The sequence below is a fragment of the Callorhinus ursinus genome, unplaced genomic scaffold (genome assembly GCF_003265705.2).
Source record: "Callorhinus ursinus isolate GAN/ISIS: 27379988/994484 unplaced genomic scaffold, GSC_fseal_2.0 scaffold57, whole genome shotgun sequence".
NCBI lineage: Eukaryota > Metazoa > Chordata > Mammalia > Carnivora > Otariidae > Callorhinus > Callorhinus ursinus.
In genome coordinates this window covers 9,162,286-9,188,676 of record NW_027397119.1, presented here as the reverse complement: position 1 = coordinate 9,188,676, position 26,391 = coordinate 9,162,286, and the positions used below count along the sequence as shown (strand labels likewise).

The following is a 26,391-nucleotide window of genomic DNA, read 5'->3' as shown; positions in this document are numbered from 1 at the left end:
CCCTCCCTCGGAGCCCCCTCCCCTCCCTCGGAGCCCCCTCCCCTCCCCAGCATGTGGCACATCTCACCCTAGCTCCTCCCTGGTTACCGCCAGGAGCTTGAGATCACTGTCCCTATTTCACAGGGGGAGGGAACCGAGGCCCAGAGCCCCGAGCAAAACCTCCCAGGGTCAGGCAGTCAGGAGTCAAACCCTGCTGGAGTCTCTGCAGATTCTTTCCACTGTGCCACGGGTCCTCCCGTGGGGAGGTGACAGACATAGGATGGTGGGGAGGCTGTGGGGGTGTGCGCACATGCACACGCACGCCCAAGTGTGCATGTTCGCAAACAGGCCACTGAGCTTCAGGGCAAGGACCATCCCTGAGGCTGAGATTATGTGCCACCTTTTTGGTGTTAAAAAATGTGCTTTATAAAGCACGACTACTAGATGACAGGTTTTTTCCCCCTTTCAAATGTGCTTACTTGGTTATATGAGAAGTTGGTCACTGTTATTCCCCAGCTTTCTTTTGTGAACTTTACTGGTGCAAAAAATCCAAAAGTCTGAGCCTCAAGGCACACTCCCTGCGCCCTCTCCAGGACCCCCCCCCCCCCCCCCCCCCCCGAGGGGGGGGGCCTAACGCGGGGCCTGCAGCCTGGTGGCCCCGGGGAGCCTGTGCATGCAGCCGGAGCCCAACAAGGCCCGAGAAGCCCAGGCCTCGGGCGTTTGCCCGAGCTCCGCGCCACAGCTGCCTGGCGTGTGACTGGGGGACGAAGAGCAGCGCTCTGCGGACGGTAGCGAAGGTGGCCGGAGTTGGTCTGGGGGGCGCGGGGGGCAGAGTCCACACTCACAGGGAGCTGGACGCGGCCACTGTTCCATGTGCCTCCAAGTCCCCCTCTCTGACCGCACCGAGGCTCACATCCTCAAGACTAGAGTGAAAGCCTACCCCTCACCGGAATGGGGACAAGGCCAAAGTTCCGACAGGGGATGGGAAAATGGACACCTGTCAGCAGCCCTCCCCGCACACAGTGGGAGCTCCTTACCCTTCAATGATGCGATTGTTGTCCTGAAGGTCGAAGGCCAGCAGCTTCACCTCCTCACAGAGCTCTTGCATGCTGTCCGAGGCAGAGGCAAGAGAGGCGTCTGCGGCTGAGGCGGAAGTTGTCCTGCCGGCCTCCTTCCCCAAGAAGCCCGCCACCCTGACTCTGGGCCTGGGGCAGGACCCCTCGGGCTCTAACCTCTGCACCCGACCCCCTCTCCCACCACTCCCTTCCACACACACACACACACACACACACACACACACACACACACCCCTCTCTCTGGCACTTACTGGAGAACCAGGTCCGTCAGTGCAGGGCTGGGATAGGCGGCTGTCGGGGGTGGTGAGACCTGAGCCTCCTTTGTTCTGTCCTGAAGGAGCTGGTGACATAACCAGTCAAGGACCTGAAGGCAAGCCACACTTTTGTCAGGCGGGATGGGCCAACAGGTATGGTGGTTTGTTTTGTTTTCTTTCTTTTTTTGCAAGGGAGGTGTGAGTAAGGGTAAGAAAAGGGTATCAGAACAGCCCCCTGCCTGCATCCCCGGCACCCCCGGAGTGCCCGAGCCTTTCCTGCAGGCCCCTGCTTCCCATGCTGCGCGGCAACTGCCCCAGCGACCCTCACTTGTCTGTGCTTGGATTTAACGGTCCAGGCGGCCAGGTTCTCCTCTGGATCTAACCCACACCCCGACGGCCCGGCGCAAGCCGGGAGCCTCGGGGAAGGGGCAGGGCAGCCCAGCCGGCCTCTGAAGGACCAGGGCCGCCACGGAGGCTGCAGGCCGGGGACCGGAGCAGCAACCTTCTCGAGCTGCCTGTGTGTTGGTCTCTTTCCAGAGAGGAGGGCTCCCGCTGCCTCTCTCAGGAGTAGCCTGGAAACTCCTCGGCTACACGGGGCATGAGGAAGATGTCCTGGCATTTTGGAAGCTCTGTCCTTGCGGTGACCTTCAGTCTGAGAGCGCCAGGAAGTGCCTTCCATTCTCTCTGTCCCCACGTCAGGGCACATTTGTCTGTCACAGACCTCCTAGCCACAGCGCGCTGGGACTCGGTCAAGGGCAGCCCTGCCCAGAGGCAGGGGAGTGGGCCCACGTCCCCAGAGTGGCTGGCTGACTGGGCTCCCCTCAGCGGCGCCCGCCCGTGCCCTTGACCATCTCACACCTTGCTGAGGCTCTCCTGGACGCCCTGGGCTTCGGTGTTATAGGCAGCCACAGAACAGCCGACCATGCGCAAATGGTTCCTGGTCTCGTGCACCTTCCTGGAGAGAGCAGACGGAAAGTCCAAGCTGGGTTTGCTCGCTCTTCCCGGGGGCCCATCCAGCTGTCCTTCCGGTCACCACACAGACATGGGGGAGTGAGGGAGCTGAGGGGTCCCGGGCATGTGCTTCCCTCGCTGCCTCTGTCTCCCTGGATGTGCCCTCAACCCTCCCCGTCTGTCCCCACTGGGGGAATGCGGATGACACTTCCGACTGAGGCTGCCAAGGGTCCCATCAGAACCACAGACAGGCCGGGAAGGATGAGCGTGGGGCCAGGCGAGGCTCCCGAGAGGCAGGGCCCAGCCCAGCCCAGCACATTTACTCTGGGGGCCGCCCCATTGCCAGAGCAAACCAAGGTCAGGGCTCTTCTAGGAATTCTCTTTTTCTCTAAGCGGAGGGAGGGAGCCGGGACATATTCCCCATTGAAACCAATCCGAGGACAGAGAAGCCCGTGGTTGATTCTCACCATTAGAAGTACCTGGAGGCACTTTTAAAATGCTGATATGCAAGCCTGACTTCAGACCAATTAAATCAGAGTTTGGGGTGCGTTAGGGGTGGAGAAGCCATATTCTAATGTGAGGGTGGGTGAGTGCCTGGGTCTCAGCCCCTTAACAAGCCCACAGGTCATATGGGCCTGGGAACCTGCCCTCTCTTCTCAGGCGGGGCCAGAATTCCCACAGGCAGAGGAAGGAGGGAGGGGCCCATGTGAAAAGGAAAAACCCAAATCTCCTCTAGGGGACAGTGTGAGAGGCTTCTGTTTAAGGGCCTCTGCCTGCCCCTGCATCCCTGACCATAGGAAGTCTATAAGCCTGCCTGGCCTCACGCCAGAGGGATCTTGTGTTCTCCCCAGAGAAGAGGTTTCCCAACACACCCACCTGGGAACATAGAAAGAACCCAGATTTTAGAGGCAGTCATACCCAATACTAGTCGTGGGTCTGCTACTTAACTAGCTGTGTAGTATTGAGAATGACACCTGCGCTCTGAGCCTCAGTTTCCTAATCTGGGACGTGGGGTGAGAGTATCCACCATATGGGGTACATATTGTGGGATTAAATAAGCTAATGTACAGAAATCACCCAGGTGCATAAACCACCCAAATTTTTTTTGCCTTTCTTCCTTTACGACCATCTCCCCTCAGTCAGGGCTCTACAAACCCCAGGGTTCTCTGAAGCCTGAAGAGCCAGACCAGGAAGGGCCCCGGGGTCTGGGAGCCCAGGAGGGAGGGCCAGACTGTTACCTCATCCACCTGCCGTGCGTGACCAGGGATGTCTGATACTTCTGCACACACTTCTCCTGGAATACCTTCAGGAGCCTTTTGGCTAAATGGCTAAAATTCACTCTGAAAAGAAAGGAACACCGAGGCACAGAGATAAGCATCCAGACTCACCTGCGTCCAGGCCTAGCATCCCAAGGAGACCTCCTCCGAGGGCTGGCATCCCCAGCAGGGCTACGTCTCCAAACAAGGAGGAACTGAGGCTCACACACATGAACTGGGGAGGTCAGTGTGGTGGGGACACAGGACACAGGAACAGAGAGACATGGAAGGACCAGGGGATCTCAGAGAACAGATACACTCAAGCCCAGTCCTCACAGGGAAGGTGAGAAGCTTCTGGAGATTGAGAGAGGGAGAGAGAGTGTGTAAGGGTCGGGGTGGGCATGGAACTGGGGGAGTGAGTCTCCAGATAATCATTTAAGTCAGGGAGGGCCTCCAGGAAGATGAGTGTCTAGGGCACAGGGGAGCAGAGAAGAGCACAGTGAAGGTCAGGAGCAGGAAGCAGTGAGCCGTAAATCAGGGAGGACAGTTAGGGAAAGAAATACGACACACGATCTTGTTCGTGCTGGAAATAAATCCAGTGACATCAAGCCCGCTTCAGAGCCGGCTACCCAGTCTCCCTCCCCTGGCCCCAGACAGTCACCCGCCTTGCTTCTGCCCAACAGCCTGGGAGCAGCACCCTTCATCACACAGAGGGTGGCTCCTGCCTGGGGACCCCCACACTCCCACTCCCCCACCTGCCAGGGGGACGGGCCACTCACTTATCCAGCTTGTGAATCTGCTCCTCATTGTAGCCGAGCCCTGGAGGAAACAGGGAGGGATGATGTCACCTGCCCGATCAGTCAACAAAACAGAACGCCGCCACGCCACGAGGGTTTGGGGACGACTACAAGGATGCAGACAGCTCAGCCTGGCCCTGGGGGGCTCGCAGCCCAGGGGAGCCAGCAAGGACTGAGGAGTCAAACAGGAAGCATTATGCCAAGAGGGGCCACAGAGGCTGCAGAGGAATTGCTGCAAGGACCCTGGGGCTAGGGATGGAAAGAAGAGTACTTGGGGAACATTTCAGGTGGGGGTGGGGGGGTGGGCCTCGGAGGGCGTGCGGTCAGCCCCAGCTCCCCGCCCAACACCCCTCCCAGAGGCACTGAAGCCGGCAGAGGGCGGGCCCCATTCCGGACCGTTCAAGCTGCGGGCGGAGCCAGCTGGGGGCCCTGGAGCCTCGAGCTGGGGAAGCCAGGCCACCACCCTGCACCCCTCCTTCGCCCCCCCACCTCCCCTGCATGGACCACTTTGGCCCCAAGCGCGGGTTCTCTGCCTTGGCCACCGCGTGCTGATGCTCACCGCGCTACGGAGATGCTGCCCCCTGCTGGGCTTCGAGGGAACGGGCCTCCCTTGGGAGAGGCTAGAGGCTTCCCTTGCTGCCTCCCGCCCAGTTCCCTAAGAGCAGAACCCCCGCCCTGGGCGTTTCGTCCTGGGCCCTGCTCTCAGCCAGCTGAGGGCACTGGTGAAGTCCCAGCTGCAAGTCCCAGCCTGGCCTCCTAGTCGCAGGAGGCTGCGGACACGTGATTTTGCCGCACAGAGTCGGCTTCCCCAACCATCCTAAGGAACACCCAGGGCGGGTGCGAGGGGAGACAGAAAACCAGGAAGCATTTTTCAGAGTGGCATCTTTCAACATTCCAGGGGTGAGCTGTCAAGGGTTATTCTCCCTTCCGTGTTTAATTTCCATGAAGGAGTCTTGCCGACCAATAGAAGCAAAACTCTTTGAGGCTGTAAGGTGGAGTGGTTAAAAGCCTCTGCTTTTAACTGCTTGGGCTACTTAACCTCCCAGGGTCTCGGTTTCCTTATGTATAAACAGGGGAGGGTAACGGTGTCTAGGGTTTTTACAGGCATTAAATAAGTGCGGATCCTACACAGCCCAGACGACAGGGTCCAGCGCATGAGAGATGCCCGGATGGGGTGGGGGGTGGGGTGAGGCTAGGGTGACGGAATCCCAGTGAGGGAGGCAGAAAAGCCTCTGAGGTTCTCTGAAAATCACAGCAAAGGGGGCCCCCAGGGCCCCCAGGTCAGGAATGGGGGAGTCTCAGTTTTCCCAGCTCCTGGGTTGCTCTCCCCCTCCACGGCCAGACCCCAGAGGCAGGACCGAGGACAGACGATCATCTAGATCTGCATGTTCCAGCCACTGGCCACTGGACACACGTGGCTACTGAGCGCCTGGCCCAAATTTCTATCTTAATTTCATTAATTCAATTAACTAAAAATTTAAAACTGGAGCAGTGTAAAATACTGTTTTCCCGAAGAACGCAGCTTTATTGCTTTGGTAAGATGACAGTTCGGTCTGCTAAAAAATTGGCTTCTGAAGAGAGATGTGCTGTGAGTGTCAAATACACACAGGACTGTGAGGACTTAGCGTCCCCCCCCCCGCCAAAAGAAAAAAGAAAGAATGTAAACTCTTTAATATTTTTTTTATATTGATTACATGTGGAAATGACAATTTGGATATATTGGATTAAATAAAATTTTCTTCTGAAAATTAATTTCACCTGCTCGTTTCTACTTTTTAAATTTTGGCTACTGGAGAACTTGAAGTTAGGTACATTGCTGGCACCCTGTTTCTATGGGACAGGGCTCCTTCCATAATCCTAGAGCTGGAGGAGAACTTGGCACTCAAGCCCGAGGCCTGCAGTCCACACATCAGGAGAAGCTTGGGGCATGGCTGGGGAGGGAGAGGGTTGAGAGCCCCTCAATCCCAAGAGTCAGCTGGGGTCTCCCAGCGTGCTGGCACCCCAGCCTGCCCCTGGGTGCCATCTGACTGTGCGCATGATGGCGGTCACCGTGGGCATGCAGCTGCCCGTGCCTGAGCCTGTAAATGAGCTGCTCCTGCCCCCGGAGGTCCTCTGTGAGGACAAGCAGAGCGTGCAGGCCAAGTAGCTGGCCCAGGGACTACAGGATATGTCTTCAGACCCTCCCTTATCTGGAAAGCCTGGCTGTTTCAATGAGCCAAAGACACAATGGCCAGGGAAACGTCCCTCAAACTGTAAAGGGCTCCGCAGAGGTGAGGGCTCTCTTCCAGGGGCCGCCCCTCCTAGAAGAGCCAGGCTCCGGCCCTCTGAGCCCCCCACGCATGCCATCTACACCTCTCACAGGGCAATAGGCACAGGCCTCCCATCCCTCACTGTCTGCAGGCAGCTTGGAGGTGCGGACCCTGCCCTAGACCAGCGGCACTCTGGCGCCACACGGTGGGCCCCCAGCAGCCACGCGGATGGCTCCGAACAGCCCGATATAAGCAGAGGGAAGGATGGAGGAAGGGAGGGAAGCGAGAGCTCCCGGGATAGTTTGCTCTCCCCACGGCTCACCTGGCCTCATTCTGGATTTCTTGAACTGTTTGTAGATGAGGTTCATCTTGTCCAAACAACACTGAATCTGCTGGATGCTGTGGGCAGGAGACAGGGACCAGGCAAGGGGAGAATCAAACAGCACAGAGTAAAGGGGAAGGGAGGGGAGGACATGGCTGGCGATGGGTGGGGGGTTGGGAGGGGGACAGAAGAACTGTCTGCCTGCAGAAGGAGCCTCATTGCCACAGTTCGGGGGGCCAGTCAGGGAGTAGGGGTGACTCTCCTATCCCTAAGCTTGTCTGAGGTGCCCTGGGGCCAGCCAGCCACCACTGATTCCCATGTTTATTCTTTCTGTCTCTGTCCCTCCCTCCCTCTCTCTCTCTCTCACACACACACACACACACACACACACACACACACACACACACACTCTCTCTCTCTCTCTCTCTCCAGGTGTTTAGTCAAAGATGAAACGGACAAAAAGCCAAGCAGGACAGGCCACAGGAGAATGGCCTTTGCAACGCTAGAAGGCTTGAGAACAGAATCCAGACAGGAGTCTGGCAGAGCCTGCTGGGGATGGGAGTGGAGCCGAAGCCTCTCCCCTGGTGGCCCGGGGAGAGCAGAAGTCGGGTCTTCTTGGTCTCTCCAGCACCTGGCACATGGAAGGTGCTTAAATAATGAATCGAAACCCCTGTTTAAAACACGGATGAGGGGCGCCTGGGTGGCTCAGTTGGTTAAGCATCTGCCTTCGGCTCAGGTCATGATCTCAGGGTCCTGGGATCGAGCCCCACATCGGGCTCCCTGCTCGCTGGGAAGCCTGCTTCTCCCTCTCCCACTCCCCCTGCTTGTTCTCACTCTCTCTGTCAAATAAATAAATAAAATCTTAAAAAAATAAAAAGTAAAATAAAATAAAACAAAACATGGATGAATCCACAGTCCTCAGTCCTGCCTAGAGGCAGATGGATGTGGGAGATGACCTCTCAAGGACCTTCACCTCAAGGTCAGTAGTGTTTCTTCCTTCCCCTTTTCGGGCTGGATACAAACAGTTGAGATATTGAGTGTGTGTGTATGGGGGGGTGTTCTTCCCCACCCTCAGGCCTGTTTAGCTCCACTCCCCTCGTGAAGCTCCTCCCAGTGACCCCATCTCAGCTACGTCTGGAGCTGGATTCTGGGCTGGGCCCAAGCTGGGTCCCAGGCACCTGTCCTTTGGAGAACTTGGGGTAAATGAGACCTCAAATCCAGTCTTTATGCAAAGGACTCAGGCCAGATACGTACCAAATTCAGAACTGTCATGATTCTAGAAAGGCGATCCAGCAGACACAGGCTATGTTGTGGGCTAGCCTGAGTGGGGTCTGGGGTGGTACCCCTTGTCCAATATACTCCAATATACAATTTAGAGAACTGTAAGAATATACACTTTAAGAGGGATACAAAGACTAAAAGAAGACTCATGTCAGAGGACTGAGGTCAGGGCGCCTGGGGGGCTCAGTTGGTTAAGCGACTGCCTTTCGGCTCAGGTCATGATCCTGGAGTCCCGGGATCGAGTCCTGCCTCGGGCTCCCTGCTCAGCAGGGAGTCTGCTTCTCCCTCTGACCCTCCCCCCTCTCATGTGCGCTCTCTCTCTCTCTCTCTCTCTCTCATTCTCAAATAAATAAATAAATAAAATCTTAAAAAAAAAAAAAAAAGAAGAAGAAGACTGAGGTCAGGTTTTGCAGCCAAAACAAACAAACAAAACCCTATGGTTTTCAGAGCTCTTGGACTTCAGAACTGAAGGCCCCGGTTAGGGATCCCTGTTGGCACGGACTAGAGTAGGTACTGAGGACAATGGGCCACACTGGTCAGGGCGGGGCCCCACACACCGGGCTGTGAGGGGGGCAGGCGGGCATTTTTATGTTTGTTGAATGAGACTTTCAAGGCTGTAAACCCCTGGTGTAGGCCAAGAACATAGGCTTTAGAGGTGGGCAAACGTGACAGGAAGCCCTACCACTGTCATTTGTCAGGGACTGGCTGCGACTCAGGGCACATTAACCTCCCAGAGTGAGCTTCCTCATCTACAAAAGGGGCATACTAGTGGTAGTAGCATTCTGGGGATTAAATGAGATGATAGAAGTGGGAGGGCCAATCCAGGGAATGAGCAGAGCAAGGGTTCAGAAGAGGAAGGGAACGAAATTATTCCTTCGTTTAGAACTATTGCACCTGCGAGGATTTCTAATTCTCTCTCTAAACTCCCAGAAGGGGGCAGGACCCCAGATGCTTTTCTCCTTCTGGCCAGTCTCAGGGGAGGGTCTTGCACATTCTTGGATCCCACACCACTACCCCACGCCCCAGCACCCTGGCCAAGACAAAGGAGAAAGCTGATTGGTTCCTAAAACGCCTACTGGACCTTCCGAGCTGTGCGCCCCTGCCCCCACCCCCACCCCACCAAGAAGGAAAATCCCACAGACCTTCTGTCCGCATGTACCTGATCCCGGTTCTTCACCAGCTCAGAGCTCAGGTTGCTCAGGCTCATCTGGGTCTCCGTGATACTGTAGGAACATCTGGAGAGGGCCTCTGCCAACTGGAAGACAGAAAAAAGGGCAGACCCCCGGGGGGGGTCCTCAGCTCAGGGTTCTGACAGCAGCCCAGCTGAACCACTGCCCCCCAGCTCTGCTCTTACAGCTGCCCCCCCCCCCCCCCCCCCCCCCCCCCCCACCCCCCCCCGCTTGGCCCTCAGCTCTGTGACTCTCTTCAGCTCCTGCATCTCAGGCATCCCAGCCACACTGCTGCACCTCCAGGGAAGGACAGAGAAAGGACGTGGCTGGGGGGACTGGGGGGCACAGCCCTGCCGACCACATGAGGAGGATGACATCTTTGGGACAGGCTTGCTGGCTTCTGGGGGTACCTGGGGAGTTTTGCGGTTGGATCAGAGGAACCAACCTCAAGAGGCCCCTACTCACCGAAGTTGTACCGTTGTTGAGCATTGCAAAGAATAAAGGTGGAGGCAGATGGAAACAACGTGAAGCTATGAAAATTCATGAGTCCACGCAGCAAGGCGACCGTTAATGAACTCCTTACTAGGAATATTTATAACTAAAGGAAAAGAACGAAGCTCCTTTCCAGTAGAAACTGTATGTCATGATAACCAATAGCTTCCTAGTAAGGGAAAAGCTATATTTTATGGAATATTAGCCAATAATGTTCTGGGACTTGGACTATTAGCATCATGTTGCCCCCAGCGAAGTTATTCGCTTGGGCATGGCGTTAAAATCCGTGATTAATGATTCAGGCCTGGACAGGGAAAATGTGACTACACGATAGAGGAATCAGGCTGTCCCCACCCAATGGTGGGAGGAAATGAAGTGTACTCGGTGTCATCTATGATGTATTTAGCCAAAAAAATATCCCACTTGAATCCATCTAGGCTTGAGAACTCTCAGTTTATAAGAAATGCTGGGAAAGAAGAAAAAAAAACAAAACCCCACAGGGTGTAGAGGAGTCCCTAGAGTCCAGAAAGTGGGACAATGGGTATTGTCCCCCCGAAATGCTGGGGGAGGGGTCGGGGGGGAGGGGTGAGACAGTCTGTCGAGATTAAAATGGACTTAAGGAACATAACAACTAGACGCAGAGTGTGGTCTTGGATTGGAGCCTGGTTTGGATAAAACTAGCTAGAAAAGGAAAGTAGGGAGCTAGTTAGAGAACTTTGAGTATGGATGACTTTAGAGCAGATGAAAAGGCATGGACAAGGGGCTGGAGAGCTCATTAGCTGAGAACAGCAGGTTGTAAGAGCGCAAGTACTACCAAATCTCACGTCGGTTAATTTACATATACTTAAATACACGTAGCAGAAGACTATCTACCTAGAAGGACGTCTGTTACTACCGTGTCACAACCTAGCTCTGGGTGGCAAGGACGTGGTATTTTTATTTCGGTTTTGCTTATCTGTATCTTCCAACTTTCTACAACTTAGCATATACTATTTCTATCACAATCACAATCGGGGGAAAGAATCCCGTGTGCTTTGTCTTGGGAATGGTGTTGGCAGAGGGGGAGTGGAAGGAGGGAGGGAGGGGGAGAATCAGAAGCTCCACGAAGGCCAGAGTTCACCATGATATCCTCAGTACCTTGCAAAGTGTTCGGCACACAGTAGTTCCTTCATACCGGTTGTTGAATAAATGAGTGAGCGTAAAAATGGATTTCAGCGTGTGCAATGCCTGCTGGCAGAAGCAGCTGAGGCTGTCTAGTCCAGCTGGGCAGAGAGGCCAGGGAGAGGGCTCTGAGCACTAGTCCTAACGGCCCCCTCGTCTGTCTTGCGGGATCTGGGGTCAGTCACTTCAGCTCTGCAAGACTCAGACCTTCGAGTACATAACGGAGAGATAAGTCTCCGTGTTTGTGGGCATCAAACAGGACCTCAGAGCTAAGGCGCCTGTCTGGACAGCATGGACATACACTTGGTGGGGGGGGGGAGCGTGGGGGCTCCTGACCCGGTCCCGACTGCTGAATAGTGCCACCACAGTGCAGCAGCTGCAAGGAGGACCAGGGGGCACCAGGACAGAGGCAAGGACACTCTGCCAAGGGAGCGTGGCTCGGGGAGCCCGAGGCAAGGAGGAGTGCACCATGGGAGAGGTGAGTCACCAGGCTGGGCAATGGCAGCCACTCTATGCCCGGTGCTCATTAAATTACCTCAGATTCCAGAATCTACGGGTCTGAGGATGTTCAAAAAAGAACGGAACTGCAAAGCGTCAGAGGCAGGAGGCCTTCAAGATCATCCAGTTCTCTCATTTTGAAAACGAGGAAATAGTGGCTCAAGCTGGGAGAGAGAACAGTGGCCTGAGGTCCCAAGTGAAGAGCTTGGACTGGGCCTCTGACCCTCCGCCCCGAGCTCCTCCTGCTCCTGGGCGGGAGGGAGGCTGGAATATGCTTCGAAGCAGGCACCCCTCTGAGCCTGAGCTCTCTAGATACGCCATACCTCCCGGGGGGCCTGGGGTCCAGAAAGTGAAAAACGGTGGCCAGCAGACCCAGGACTCCAGCCCCAGGGCTGGCCTGTCGCTTCTCCACAGTCCTCGGGCCAGGACAAATGGGCAGACAAATACCCCAAATGCTTTCTGGACCCCCTTTCTGTGCCCTGGACAGAGCAGCCCCTCATCTCTGTCACCATTTGAAGGGGGCTCAGCCAGGCCAGGGACTCTGTCCCTGTCACCTAGAGACTCTCCTCCGCCTCTTCCCACACCTCTGTCGCCCCATCTGCCCCCTCCTCAGAATCGCTGCTGCACTGCTGGGAACCTCCCAGGACCTTCCTAGGGAGAGGGGCCAGGCGACACCAGGGGCGGGGACATCAAGCCGTTCAGCACAGGCTCTGCTCCTTTGTTATTGTACGCCTCCTCCCGGTAGGGGAGGTTCCCACCATCGGCTTCCCGCGCTGCAGGGCCACTCCTCTCACCTGTGCCCAGGCCCCCTGCCTTCCAGATCTGGTGGGGGGGGAGGGGGGGCTGTGCCCACTGCTCGGAAGTGCTCTGGCCAATGGAGTCTTCCTGCTTCTCATCTCCAGGCCCCGCAGCTTGCTTCCCTCCTCCCCAGTCTCTCGCTCTGTCCGGCCCATCACCCCTAATTAGTCCAAGTCGGCCCCAGGGCAGGCATGGAGCCCCAAGGCGGGGCCGGGAAAGGTGAGGACAGCGTAAGACCCGGAGACAGAAGGAAGAGTGTGGAGGGATGAGACCACCCGGATCCCCATCCTGTCGGGTGGGCGGGAGTTGGCCGAGGCTATGAGGGCCTCACCTACGGTGCTGCTCTGGGGCTTCCTACCTGCTGAGGCAGTGCCCCCGTGGGGCCCCCTCGTTCCCCCTGCGGTGCCTGGGTGGTGGTGGGGGGGGAGGTACAGTCACCCAGCAGGCTGGGGGATGAGGGACAGGTAGGGTGCCCTCTGCAGTCTCCAACGGCAGGGAGGGTGGGAGCTCTGGGTAGGGGGAGGCGGGGGGCATTGTTGGAAATATTGGGGGCGAGGAACAGGCAGACAGAGAAGGGCTGAGGGATCTGAGCCAGCCTCACACCTGCTGCAGCCCCGCTACCCCGGGCAGGACACCCACCTCTCGGTGCCCAGGCTGCTGCTGAGGAAGAGGAGGGCCATCCGCGTGACCTCCAGCGTCTGCCTGCACGTAGCCTGGAGCATCTCCCTGCAAAAGGGGTGCTGAGTCAGAGCTCCCTTCCGCCAGGAGGCCGAGGGCACGGTGCCCGAGGGAACGGCCCCAGGGCTGCGTGGGAGAGGTCTACCTTGCCTGCCCTGCCCATCCAGCCCTCGGGGGTACTCACACACACCAGTGCAGCCCCCGAAACATGAACTCCTGCCCGGCCAGCAGGGTCCGTGCCAGCCACAGGGCCTGGTAGCCGGCGCCCAGTACACTCTGCAACACACAGGCCGCGGGGCTAGGAGTCTGGCTCCCCGCACTTGTGCGACCCCTCCCTGCCGCCCGGGGCCACTCTCACCTTGGCAGTGGTGTAATCTGCCTGCAGGTCCACTTTGGGGAAGAACTTGGGGATGTCCTGAGCAGCTGCAGACAAAGACCCTGTCTGAGGGGCCTGCCTATGTGACCTGGACGAACCCTAAGTTCATCTTTCCTTATTCCTCACTCACGCCCACCCTCACCCCGTCTTCCACCGCCAGCTTCCCACCTGGCGCAGAGCGCCCCGCAAGCCTACATAAACGCCCTCTATGTGCTTCTTTACAATTGCAGTCCCTCACTGCCCCCTTGTGTCCGCTTCGGAGAACTACATACAGCTTCACGCCCAAAGTCCCAGAAAGAGCCTGAAAATGGGCTAAAACCACCCTCACACCCAGGAGCTTCAAGGTTAATCCCCCTTCCCAGCATTGGAGACCCTGAGAAGGAGGGAGAAGGGACGATACTTTTTCTAGAACTTGGAAGATAAAACTCTGGACCCCTGACTACCTTCCCTTCTCTCCAGCACCTTGGGCTTCCGCGTCTTCCAACCCAAACTATCCGAGGCTTTCCCACCCATCACAGAGATTGTGGAAATCATATTAAATCCAGATCTCCCTGTTTCAGTTGGAGTTTCTTTCACAGCTCTGTGGACACTGCGAAGCATTTCAGAGATGTGGGAGAAGGAGAGGGCCAGATCTGCTTTCGGCACCCCGTGGGCCCCAAGAAACACCCACAAAGGATACTAATCAATATCCTGGATCATAACCCCCTGCCCCTTATAGAATGTGAGAAGGAGACAAGACCCAGCCTGTGGGCCCTACTCACGGTCCCTGAAGGCCAGCCCCTTGGGGGTCTCGCTGGCCATGCTGAACAGGGTCAGGGGGCTGCTTGCAGTGGTGTGGGCGATGTGTTGCGCTGACAGGCTGGGCTCAAGGACGCAGAGGTGACCCTCAAAGAGGAACTTCTGGTGCTGAGGTGCTATCCTGGTCTGCTCATACACAGCCTCCAGAAAGATGGCTATCCTGGACACGCCAGGGGTTCCGGGGGAGGGAAGGGAGAAGACAGGAAGATATGGGGTTCAGGTGGCCCAAACCCCAGCTCAGTCTTCATCCACAGAGAGGGCTCAGCTCTCAAAGGGAGGGACCGGGTGATTGCCTCTCTTACCAAGGGTGGAGAGACAAAGGTTAGAGCTCGTGTCTTATTAGTATGGATGGGGACAGAGTAGGAACAGAACACAGGAGCCCCAATACCCAGCCTCTACCTTTGCACCCCTCCCAGCAACACTCCCACTAAAATTCACCCAGAATTTTAGAAATAAAGGGTTCTCTGAGCAATACATTTAGGAAACACATCACCAACATACACACGCACACATGCACACCCACACCCCTCACATTCCTAATGCACGTGAGCATGGGGAGGGCTGCTGAATCTCTGGGGTCCAGCAGCAAGAAGCACCGTGTAACTTTAACTCTGTGGGACTAGTGTTTTCCAAACTAAGGTTGGGCCCGGATGCTCTCCTATCTAAACAGCCCACAGACCACCTGGGTAGGGAAGGCTCTTGGGCCTCTGCCCCTCGCTCCCGCGCACTCACGTGTTGTGGGCATGGATATAGACGTGGTGCAGGACCGCCTGGGACAGGGAAAACACGTGGACAACGACCCGCTGCAGGATGTCGCTGGTCTCCGCGAAGAACTGGTCGAAGCCCCAGCACTTGGCCTGTTCCACCTCCAGGATGTTGGCCAGGATGGGCACCAGCTGGCTCTGCAGCCCCCTGGACCCCAGGACACGCAGACGGTCAGGCACCAGGGCCCAGACTCGTCCTCTCTGAGGAAGTCCCAGGGCGTTCCGTGAAGAGCCGGGACCCAGGCGGTGGGCCAGGGCGGGCTAGGGAGGAAGGGCTGGAACTGGTTCCAGCATCCAGATGGGAAAACCGAGGCCTGCCCAGGAACATGGCATGCCTGAGCTGATGGGGCGCAAGGGGCCCTCTGAGGTAGGGCCTGACTGGGCGGTGGGGCCCAGGGAGGCCAGCCCAGACTCAGGTCTGTCTCTACTCACATGGACAGCCGGCAGGTGATGGGAAGGCTGTAGCTCCACTCCAGGGGCCCGTTCTCCTGCTGCTGAGTGCCCGCAATGGCCCCGGACGGCTTCTCTGTGGTGATCCGATACCTGCGCCGAGGGGGCACCAGCTCAGCGGGCCCCCTAGCCCATCGCACGTCAAGGGATGGCAAGCTCAGCCTGGAGGGCTCTCAGAGCATTGGTGCTGGTCAGCCCGCCACTCCCAGGGAGCCTGGAAATGCCAAGCTCTCTGCTCCCTCTGCTGCCCACTTCCTCCACCCCCTTCCCACACCTTCCCCAGTCTGGCCCGCCTCTGCGCCTTTGCCCTGGCTGTGCTCCCCTTCACTAACCCTCCCCTCCCCTCCCCTCCCGTTAAAGTTCAGCCTTCCCTGACAGTCTCCCCCCCTCCCCCTCAGTCTCCTTCCCCTTTCCCTAACCTAATCCAGGTTCCACACAGCTGGACCCCTGAGCTGATGGGGGGTGTTTCGACCTCCCCATGAATCATCCTCACCCCATCCCCCCATTTTTGTCCCTGGCAGGCTCCGAAAACTTGGGCATGTCTCTTGGAGCCCCCGCTGAGGTGGGTGAGACACAGACAGACACACACACACACACACACACACACACACACACACACACGGAGGGAGCACGAAAGGGGAGCACTGAGCCAAGATAAAGGACTGATCTCCCATCAGTCAGGGCAGGCCTCAGCTTCTTGTTTGACTGGCTGACAACCAAGGATTGGAAAGGAGCCTGGGCAGAGGTGGCCCCGGGGAGGACCGCACAGTGAGAGGAGGAAGAGAAGACACAGCCGGGACCGGTGGGGAAGGCCCAGGGTCCGGCCCCTCTCCTTCCCTGCCCGTGGCCCACCATACATCATTTCCTTGTTACGCCGTGGTCCGCCAAAGGGGACGAAGGGAAGGCTGCCAGTGGCTGCATGGTACAGGGTGACCCCAATGCTCCAGAGATCCACGGACACCCCGAATGTCTTCTGCTGGGGCTTGCGAAGCACGGCCCGCTCATACATGTCGGGGTGCTGCCGGAGAGAGAACCCATGAGCAGCCATGGAGCGGGAGGGTGGGCAAGGGCCTGAGCCCCCATCCATCAGACCTCCTTCCAACACCTTCCAGTGAAAACAGAACTATCAGAACCATCTCCTCCGTCATCTCACAAACTGGTGTGCAGTTAGCCCATCCACAGCATTTCTCTCTGCCCACCCTCGGCCCTGGGGAAGACGGTGGCCAGTGGTGCCCCCTGCTCGGTGAGGATCATAGCAAGGAATTAACTGCACAAGGGAGGCCCGGGTAGGGGACCTGGGCAGAGGGGCCCGGGCAGGGACACTTGAGCAGAGAGGTCCAGGCAGTCTGCAGCATCACCTTTTCCATCTTAGAGAACAGAATAAATTCTTCCGGGTTGGGGGGGGGACAGAGGTGACGCATACCTTGCCACATGCAGGGGGATTGAACAGAGCCCTGAGGGGCTCTGAGAGAGTCACAAGTTGATGGGCAGCTAGCTGTAAGGGTGGGCCCTCAGCTTGGGCAGGGGTCCCCGATAACCCACTCACCAGGTACTCCTCAGTGCCATAGACAGAGACAAACTTCTCGTCATCATCTAGCTCCCGGGCGGCCCCAAAGTCCGTCAGCTTGTAGATGCTCTGCCCCTCCTCCCCCATGAGGCGCATGATGTTTCCAGGCTTAATGTCGCGGTGGACGATGCCATTCTCCCGCAGGTGGTTCATGCCTGCCACTGGGGAGAGGAGGGCTGCTAGCTCCCTGGCCAGGAACGGCTCAGTGTCTGGGGCTTATTTGGGGCAGAACGCTGTCCTTGGGTTCAGATAGAGAGTTCACACGGGCTGACAGGTCACAGGAAATGCAGGAGAAGAGAGATGGGCACAGGACAAAGGCGGGGGGGGTCCCAAAGACATGGGTGTTGAGATTACACCGGGATTCTCTAAGAAATCAAGAGGGACGGTGGCTCTGCCTCCCCAAGGATGGCACCCCCCTTCCTGTCTGATTTGTTTTTAAAAATTGTAATAAAATAGACCTAACGCAAAATTGACTGTTCTAAGTGTGTCGTGCAAGGGCATTAAGTACGTTACCGGTGTGGTGTAACCATCACCACCATCCACCTCCAGAACTTTGTCAATGTCCCAAGCAGGAACTCTACCTATTAAGCAGTCACCCTCATGCCTCCAGCCCCCCAGCCCCTGGCACACACCGTCCTTCTTTCTGTCTCCGTGGATTTGACAGCACTAGGTCCCGCATTTAGGGGGAATCAGATAGTACCTGTGACTTCACTTAGCCAGTGTCTTCCTGGTTCACCCACGTGTAGCATGTGTGAGAACTTCATTTCTTTTTAAGGATGAATAGTATTCCATTATATGTATATATACTATTTGATCCCTCCACGTGCCCATGACATTTGGGTTGTTTTCTCATCTTTATGGCTACTGTGACCAACACTGACACCAACACTGGTGTATGACCTGCTTTAAAAAAATTTTTTTTAAGCTGGGGTTTTAAACAGCTGATTAGCGGGAATCAGACACTCGGATTCCGTCCATTCGCTAGTGTCCGTCCTAGGTCTGTGAATGGAGAACCTCTGAGGTACAGAATGTCTTCGGTGTTTGGGTATTTGTTTCAGAAATGCCAGACCCTCTGGAACTTCGCCTTCCACTGAGGGCAGCCTGTGGCCGGTCTGACAAGGGAAGGGGGCTTCCTGGGGCGGTCCAGGAGGGGCTCACCCACACAGCGCAGCACCACCAGAAACTCCTCCTCGGGAAGCCCAAAGGCGTTCTCGGGGCTCTCGAGCACGCTGAGCAGGCTCCCGCTAGAGCAGTACTCCATCACCAGCACCTTCTGCCGGCTGCCCCCCTGTGGGTGGGACAGAGAGAAGGAGGCTGGGGGTGGAAGGCCAATCTCTTGCCCATCCATCACGATGGGAGGCACCAGCTTTCTCAAGAGGGGGCCACTCAGCCTAGAGCCAAAAGCTGCCATTCTCTAGGTCCCAGCTTCTGGCCTGGCTTTCCCTCCTTGGCCTTACAGTGACCCCACACACCTGAGCCCAAAGTCACCTTTTCAAGGAAGCCCTCTTTTCCCCTCTTAACTTTCCCCTGTATTACCCCGGCGCCCCCCACCCCCAGCATTCTTTCCTCCACGCTACAGGTTGCTGCTCTTGGCTGACCAGCTCGTGACCCCATCACCATTATTACGTGACCTGACTCTTCCCAGCCTGTGCGGGTCAAGGACAAGAACCCCTCCCTCTGACCAAGCACTGGACCCACCGTCTCCTCCACTGCAAAGAGCTTGACGATGTTCTGGTGGTTCAGCTTTCGCAGGACCTCAAACTCCCTCACCTGCACCTCGAGGGGTCGCAGGTAGCTAGCCGTGTTGAAGACCTTCACAGCAACCAGCTCCCCGGATTTCTGCCATGGGGGCGAACATAAGTCCCACTCCTGCCCTGGGGAGCACAGCTACTCCCCCAGGCCTCCATGTAGCTTCTCCCACCTGCCCGACACCAGATATGAGCCAAGACGGCCTGGTAGGGGCTGGGGGCTCCCACCCTCAGCTCCTTCCCCTCCTCAGAGGGAACATGGCCTGGTCCAGCACTGGGAGGGGAATGAGGGCTTGGTGCACCTGACGGTGCAGGTGCAGGGGATGGTTTGTTGTTGCTATTACCATTTCTATTGACAACAACCGCATAGGCACCTGCCACTCCCTGGTGCTAGCAGCAAAGCTGGGTCTGGAACCTGTTCTGGCTCCAGCTCTTGAGACAAGACTGTGCAACAGTTCTCATATATTCAGTACAGAGCTGCGACAAAGGCAGGGTAAATCCAAACAAGTCCCACTTCCCAACTCCGCTATTCTAGATTTGCTGCCGCCTCCCTGGGATGCCGGCTTTGGGTCTTCCTTTCTCTCCAGTCCCAAAGTGTGCCTGACAGAAGCATCATCCCAAGGAGCCCTTCACAGCTCCCCACACTTCTTCCCAAAACCATAGCATCCCCCGGCTCCAGAGTGTGCTAGGCCTCTGCCTCGCCACACACCACCCCTGCTGCCCACCAGGGGCTGACAGGGCCAAGAACTTCCCCGGGCCTGAGGGGGCCTGGCCAGGGCTGTATCCTACCTTGTTTCGGGCCTTGTACACGCTGGCAGTGGCCCCCTGCCCCAGCAAGTCGTCCGTGTGCCATAGGTAATTGATGGTGCTCTGCATCTCCTGCCCCTGGCTGGCTGGCCACTTTTGGCCTAGAAAAAGAACATACTGGGGTCTAGGATTCCGTTCCTGACCTGGGGTGGACACGGGTGGCCTGACAGGCAGCTGTGCCCAAGACCATCCCAAAAGCGTTCCGGTGTGGCCATTCCAGAGGTGAGGGGACGGAGGAAGTGTGAAGCACAGAAAGTTTAAGAAACTTCTCCAAAAAGAAGTGCCACCAGTGGGGCCCTCAGCCCGCAGCCCGTGCCTGTCCCGCCACAGGGCACTCGACCTGTCCTCACTCCCGGTCTTCTCCAACCCCCTCCCCAGAGGCCATTCTGCAGAGACAGACCTTTTTCTCTGTTACCTCTCCCAGGCACTGAGAATTCTGGGTTTTTGGCATCCAGGCCTGGGATTGTCCCAGGAAGCAGAAATAGCGCTTGAAGGAAAGGCCCCAGGTCAGGCAGCGTCAACCACACCACCACAAATCTCCAGGATTGCAACATGAGCCTGGAGCCCTTCCCCACCCACTCGCTTGGGCCCACCACTTCCTGCTGGTGTGAGCGAACAGCAGCTGGGCGGCCCTGTGGCCAGGTTGGCGTTGCTCTGGAGAGGAACGCACATGCTTGCAGCAGGGAGTGTGCGAGTGTGTGCGCGCGCACGAGTATGTGTGTGCGCGTGCACACGCGCACCCATGAGTGCCTGTGGGCAGGGGTGGGCAGGACACCATCAAATCCAAGGGTTCAGGAGCCCTGGGGAGAATCTGAAACCCTCTACAACTGCATTCCCCATCTTTGCCTCCATCCTGTTCTCTCCAAAGGCCAGTTCCTCTAAAGCAACTGGCTCCAGAGAGTGTAGCCCCAGAAATTAAACTCAAATCCTCTCTGAAAAACAGGGCCAGGGCTGGTCTTAATGGGATGACTGGGAGAAGGAGCTTGAGAAGGGCCACCAGCTCTTACATACGCTCTAATAAGGCTGGACTAGACAGGGCTTCTTCACCTTCTAACATCTGAAAGGTTCTCAACCCTAGGGTCACCACACCTGGAATCCTACAGCTCCTTGGCTTTCAAGCACCTTCTCTCTGTAATCTTTTTTAAAATGCAAAGCTTGAGAATGTCGATTCCTTGACCCAGCGGCCACTTGAAGAGACTTCGTAGCCAAGTCCTAGTTTCAGAAAACGTATTCGTGTTTGCATTTTCCAGAAGCAACTGCGATACAAAGAGACTCCCTGAAGACAATGTAATAGCTCAGTTTGAACGAGTTGATCAGATACGTCCCCCCACCCCCTCCTGCCAGAGGCCGAGGAAGAATCATGATGCCAGCAGGCCTGAGGATGTGAAGCCTGGCAGAGCGCACTGAAACCAAGGCCAAGGAAGGGGTCCAGTCTGGGGAGCGGGTGGACAGCAGATTTCACCACCTTCACAATCCTCCCCAGGGCTGGTCCTCCCCACGGGCCCTGGTGCTGGGGGCAGGGCACAGCTGCAGACCGAGGGAATGCACAGTGTTGTGCAAAAGGCAGAGCCCCGGCAGGACGGCACGTCCTGGGTTTGCTCCTGGTCCTGCCACGGCTGTGCCTATCAGCGGTTGGCGAGCGCATCCGGTAGGCTGTGCGAGCTCTGCGGCCCCCAGCTCAGAGCCGGGAGCGGGGAAGGCTGCTGTCCTTCGGGGGCGGTTGGCTGAAGGAGGGTGGGCGGCGGAGCCAGGGCACCCGCTGCCCCACCCACCGCCGCCACTCCTCTTCCTCCCGGGGGCTCTCCGGTGGCCAAACGCACTTACCCCGCGCTCCGAGCAGCCGCGGATCAGGCAGAGACGCTCCCGGGCGAGAGTCTGTTGTGCTTACTGTCTGCGGCAAGTCCAGGAGTTGAGCTACACCGGAAAGAGGGCGGAGGAGAGGCACCCCTCGGTGCTGTTTGATGGTGCAGTGTGCTTCTCAGCCTCCGTCAGAGGCCACGGGCCCCAGCCCTTTAACCCTTTCCTGCCTGTCACCCTCCCCCACCGCGCTGGGGCTTTCCATTTCCCCAGCCGCTCCGGGAGGAGACTTTCCTCCCCACCGCCCGGGCCTGGCGCCGGGGAGAAGGACCGCAGGTGGGGTGAGGGCAGGACCCCGGAGCCCGGCAGGAGGAAAGGACGGAGGCAGAAGCTGAACGTGGCGCCCGGCGCTAGGAAGCCGAGCCCAGCAAGGGAGCGTGGTGGGCGGGTGGCCGCTCTCCTCCCTGCCACCGCCGTCCCCGCCTCTCTCCGGCCTCGAGCAGCCCTCTGCAGGGGTGACCGCCGGGGACGGCGCGCGGGAAACTGCCGGGGCCCCCAGAAGCGGCAGAGGGAGGCGCCACGGGGCCGCCAGAGCTCCGGCTCGGCGCCCGCAGCCCGGCACCCCGCGGAGCGCGGCCCTGCAGCCGCCCCGCGCCGGCCGCCCCGTCCCAGCACCCCCCACCCGCCGCCGCCCACTCGGCACACTCACCCCATCTCGGCTATGGGCCTGGCAGGCTGGTGGGAGCGCGTGGCACCCGCCGAGCTTTCAGAGCTCGCTGTCATCCACAGGCCGGGCGCACAGCATCCGGGTGGCCGCGGCCCCAGGGACCCCGAGGCTGGGTCGGCCGGAGGGGCCCGTGGCACCCCTGGAGCTGGGAGGGCTGCAGCGGAGGGTTTCCCCCCCGGCTCCCCCCCCCCCGCCCGCCCCCAGACGGACACTGCTGCTAAGCTAGGAGCCGGCTCCGCGCTCTCACACTTCCTGATTGTGTTCGTTCTCTCTCTTAAAGGGACAGAGGCGGCGGGGCGGCAGCCGCCACCCAGCAGGAAGGAGAAAGGATGCTCCGAGTTCCCAAGTGGCGGTGACGGGCCCAGAGTCCCAGCCACAGAGAGGTCGGGACCTGAGGCTGGGCGGCGGTGGCGGCCAACGGGTGCCCTTTGGGCATCTGCAGTCCACCGGAGTAGGGAAGTCCAGGTCTTGGCCCACAGTCAACCCAGCAGGTTGGGCAAGTTAACCAAGTGGAGCGCTGCCTGGGAAGACGGAGTTCCCACACCCCGAGCCCCAGGGGCGTCCAGACCCAGGCCTAGCTGCTCCAGGAGTTGGGTCTGACTCATCTTCCCAGTGAGCCTGCAGAGGCCCAGGAGCAAACACTGGAACCCAGGGTATGTCTTCCAGGGTGACCTTGAGCACAGCCCACATCCCTTCTCGGTTTTTTCATCCCAGGTTAGTAACGTTTACTCCGTTGGTTGTATCGATGACTTGGAAAAATGGGTGTGGAAATGCTAGGGAAACTGGAAAGAAAGTGCTTTACAGACTTCGAAGGCACTGAGGCCCACACACCTTTAGAAATTTGCCCGTGACCTTCAGAGACTGCTGGGGCTGGAACCCAGGTGTGCCACCTTCCCAGTCCGGACACCCAAAGTCCCAGGAGACTGGAGAGGTCTGCACTGTTCTGGTCAACTCCGAGATGGCGGTTGGGTAAGAAATGGTTAAAACCAGGAAATTCCATGTTTCTAGAGAATGTTGGAGGGACTTTCCCATGGCAACACCTGGTGGTTTCCTCTGGCAGCCCCACCCCTAGCACAGTGACACCAGAGGGGGAGCCCGGCTGAGAACTGGTGCTCAGGCAGATACACCTGCTGATAACCGGCAGCCCGAGGCATTGCTGCGGGGCCAGCCCCGGGCGCTGCCCTGCTGCCTCTCACAGCAGGGCCAGGAAGAACCTTCCTGGACCCTTGGCTCTCCACCCAGGATTCCCAGCTTTCCACCCGCCTGGCAGTGGGAGAATTGCACTTCCTTGGCACCCTCTGCTGAGGCGGGGCCAACCAAAGCCCTTCGGTGCTGTTACAAGACCTCACCCCAGGGCGCCTGCCCTCTGACCCTGTGATTCTGTTAGACTTGGTGACTGCTTCGTCAGGGTCCCCACGTGACTGTCATCAGCAGAGCCCCCTGCTGGCCCACAAGGGACATGTACCTTTGATGAGAAACCGACCTTTGTTGTTTTAAGCCAGAGGTTTGCAACAGAACCCAGCCTATCCCTAAAAGTCTCGTTTTTCCCTGATGAACTTTGCGTCCTTACCAGCACTCCCTACTTTTCTCTCTCCAGCAAGCCCAGTCTGTCTTTCCCAGGGTCTTAGGTACCCTCAAAACACAGTGAAGGTGTGTCTAGCAGCTGCTGGGAAGCCCGCACTGGGTGCTGAGGACACAAGGGTAAGTCCTAGGCTTCTCCCCCAGAGCCAGGGCTCAGCCCGCATGGTGAAAGCTCTGGGGTACATACTTCAGCTGGTGGTGATGTGAACCTGGCACAAAGTGAGGGGCAGCAGAGACAGGGTGGTCTCCAGAAGGGCTTGCCAGGAGAAAGCACGCTCAACCAAGCTTCGGAGGCAGGGGAGTGAGGCCGAGAATTGGGGGTCGGAGGTGAGGCATTGCAGGCAGGGGGGAACACGTGCAGAGGCGCAGAGGTGTGAGGAGAGGGCACCATCTGGGGTAAGGCTAGAGAAGGGGGAGGGGAGGTGGGCTGAAGCCCTGTGTGGTGACTGATCAAGTTTCGCTGGGCATCCTCCGTGAGGTCACATCCTCTGTGTGGACAAACTCTGGTCCCGGCTGGGCAGCAAGGCCCTTCTTTCGTTGTGGGGAAGGCACGGGAGGCTGGCGGGCTCCTGAGGGGAAGAGGAAGTCTGTAATAGGCCACAGCAGTTTCCTGAGTGGCTCTGAGGAGTCCTAGAAATAGAAGTGGCAATCCAAAGGTAGGACAAGGGCCAGAGGTGCGAAGAGGCGGGTCTTTGATGGCAGCTCTCAGGGAGAAAGCGCATGTCCACCTTCTACAAAGGGAGGCCGCGTGTGTAGTGGGAAGGGCAGGGCTTTTACCATCGGAGAGGTTGGAGTCCTCGCTCTTCCCCCTGCTCTGCATGACCTAGTCGCCCAACCTTTCTCAGACAGTTGGTGTAAGAGCAAAATGAGATTTAGTCCCTGCTACCTGGTGGGCCCTGAATAAATACTTGTTGCTTTTTCTGCCCCTACGTGGCTTGAACCTGTTTGTCATAGCTGCCTCACCTGTCTGGCACCTCAAAGGGGAGAAGGGTGAGGGCCGGCAGGTATGTGGGAGAGGTGGGCAGGGTGCACTCGCCACGCTCCCACATCGATGAGGGGCTGAGTGACCAGGTCTCAGAGCCCTGCTTCCTGCCACCTTCATCAGTCAGCTCTAGCCAGGAGCGCTGGGTGAGGAAGGAGGGCCGCACTCGGCAGCCAGACCTGGCACTGCTCCCCCAAGGAGTGGGGAAAGGAGCCATGGGAGCAGCACCAAGCCACTGAGGGAAATTGAGCCCTGTGCCACCAAGCGCTTGTCCTTCTTGGTGTGGAAAAAACACTTCACTCATTCTTTTGACTCTCCAAGCCTCCTGCTCACCACTCCCTCCTACCCTCAACTAAAGCCTTTGCCGTAAACTTCACTGACATACAAGAAGCATTGAAAGGGAACCCCATCATCTCCTCACCCCCACATCCACTGCCTGCCTTGCATTGCACCTGCTTTCCCTCTAGTGAGACGGAAGGGTCTCTTCTCGTGGTCATGACCAGCCCCTTCATCTGTGCTCTGTGATTCAGCCTCTCCTGCACGTTCCTTCTTTCCAACCCACTGGCTCCTGCTCTTGAGCAAACATGCCTCAAAGAGCCCATTTTAAGACAAAACTCTGGTCCCTCGGTCCCTCTTGAAACTCGCCATTCAAAACCGTGTCTTTGCATGAGCTGCCGAGACTCTCTGACCGCCCCTTCCCTCCCCAGCGGCTGCCCAGCCCACTCCAGTCTGACCCATTTCCCGTCTACTGAAAGAGCTCTGCGTCACCGAAGAATGATTGCCTCTCTAGCTGGCCCCATCTTACCCACTGGCATCTGACAGCCAAGCCTCCCTCCTCCTTGAAACCGGTCCTTCACTTGGTGTTTGTGACACTGTGCTCTCCAAGCACCTACCTGTCACCCGCTCCCTCTGTCTTTGCCGGCGCCTTCCTCTCTACTGGATTTCTAATTACTGGGACCTTCTTTGTTTCCATTTACACATTCTTGCTGGGAATCTCGTAATTTGACTATCTCCATAATAAAATAGATCCTGAATTTCTGTGCAGGTGTGATCCGTCCCTAAAACCCCATATCATATACTCAAGAGTCTATTTGATAGTTCTATCTGGACGTCTAGTAGTCATTCCAGCTTTCCCAGGCTACACGGAATTTCTTGATTGACTGTACTACTCCTTCCCCAGGCACTAATGACCTATTACACTGTTTCATTTTCAGAGTCCTGCTTGGCTTATTTATCTGTTCTCCCTCACACCCGAAAGAAAGCGCCATTATCTGTTTCTCCTGCTTGATATTTTATAACAGTGCTTGGCACACAGTGAGGCTTAGAGTTTGTTGACTGACTGAGCAATGAGTCTTTGGCACATGCAATATGCAAGGGTAGCTAACTCCAGAATAAAAAGAATCTTCATGTACCTATTGAGATAAATGTTTAGAGTAGATACTCATTAAGGCCATTTCCTAATTTCATATCCACCTGGTCTCCTTTTTGGGTTTCTATCTGGGTGGAATGGGCCTGTTTTCAACTGTGTTCATTGTCACTAGCTTCCATCAAGCTCCCATCTGAATATGTAAAAATCAATTAGAGGATCTTCCACAAGAGCCCACCTTTGCCTTTGGGCTCTCTGTAAAGGCTCCTTGGTCCTCTGCCCACAGCTTATAAACCAGCTCCATCTTGGGTGCCTGGGTGGCTCAGTTGGTTAAGCGACTGCCTTCAGCTCAGGTCATGATCCTGGAGTCCCGGGATCAAGTCCTGCATAGTGCTCCCTGTTCACCCTCTGACCCTCTCCCCTCTCATGCTCTTTCTCATTCTAAAATAAACAAAATCTTAAAAAAA

General features: G+C 57.3%; 1 protein-coding gene and 1 long non-coding RNA gene across 15 annotated transcripts in view; one reads left to right on the top strand and one right to left on the bottom strand.

Annotated features, from left to right (window-relative positions):
- The window catches only part of IKBKE (inhibitor of nuclear factor kappa B kinase subunit epsilon), a 22,990-nt gene extending 1,607 nt beyond the window's left edge, over nucleotides 1-21,383 (bottom strand). The window contains exons 1-22 of one of the 10 annotated variants that reach the window (XM_073884435.1): nucleotides 21,296-21,383; nucleotides 20,561-20,683; nucleotides 19,872-19,958; nucleotides 19,454-19,572; nucleotides 18,615-18,755; nucleotides 18,075-18,204; nucleotides 16,896-17,077; nucleotides 16,207-16,367; nucleotides 15,332-15,442; nucleotides 14,868-15,047; nucleotides 14,099-14,295; nucleotides 13,320-13,384; nucleotides 13,146-13,237; nucleotides 12,923-13,009; nucleotides 9,556-9,631; nucleotides 9,308-9,420; nucleotides 6,885-6,961; nucleotides 4,296-4,335; nucleotides 3,499-3,600; nucleotides 2,168-2,264; nucleotides 1,307-1,419; nucleotides 1,017-1,088 (exon numbers count right to left, since the gene is read on the bottom strand). In XM_073884435.1, coding sequence (XP_073740536.1) covers nucleotides 1,017-1,088; nucleotides 1,307-1,419; nucleotides 2,168-2,264; nucleotides 3,499-3,600; nucleotides 4,296-4,335; nucleotides 6,885-6,961; nucleotides 9,308-9,420; nucleotides 9,556-9,631; nucleotides 12,923-13,009; nucleotides 13,146-13,237; nucleotides 13,320-13,384; nucleotides 14,099-14,295; nucleotides 14,868-15,047; nucleotides 15,332-15,442; nucleotides 16,207-16,367; nucleotides 16,896-17,077; nucleotides 18,075-18,204; nucleotides 18,615-18,755; nucleotides 19,454-19,540 — 2,123 coding nt within the window. In that variant the 5' untranslated portion in view covers nucleotides 19,541-19,572; nucleotides 19,872-19,958; nucleotides 20,561-20,683; nucleotides 21,296-21,383. Of the gene's footprint in view, nucleotides 1-1,016; nucleotides 1,089-1,306; nucleotides 1,420-2,167; nucleotides 2,265-3,498; nucleotides 3,601-3,648; nucleotides 3,735-3,798; nucleotides 3,871-4,295; nucleotides 4,336-6,007; nucleotides 6,245-6,884; nucleotides 6,962-9,307; nucleotides 9,421-9,555; nucleotides 9,632-12,922; nucleotides 13,010-13,145; nucleotides 13,238-13,319; nucleotides 13,385-14,098; nucleotides 14,296-14,867; nucleotides 15,048-15,331; nucleotides 15,443-16,206; nucleotides 16,368-16,895; nucleotides 17,078-18,074; nucleotides 18,205-18,614; nucleotides 18,756-19,453; nucleotides 19,573-19,871; nucleotides 20,537-20,560; nucleotides 20,684-21,295 lie in introns of those variants that run through there. The other 9 variants (XM_073884434.1, XM_073884433.1, XM_025855102.2 and 6 more) reach the window with 9 other exon arrangements.
- On the top strand, nucleotides 21,032-26,391 carry LOC112811169 (uncharacterized). 5 transcript variants are annotated; one of them, XR_012375777.1, is made up of 3 exons: nucleotides 21,032-21,119; nucleotides 22,276-23,696; nucleotides 25,266-26,391. It is a non-coding gene; the product is annotated as an uncharacterized lncRNA (long non-coding RNA). The 5 variants fall into 5 exon arrangements; XR_012375776.1 differs by lacking the exon at nucleotides 21,032-21,119 and adding an exon at nucleotides 21,304-21,435; XR_003204990.2 differs by lacking the exon at nucleotides 21,032-21,119 and adding an exon at nucleotides 21,511-21,604.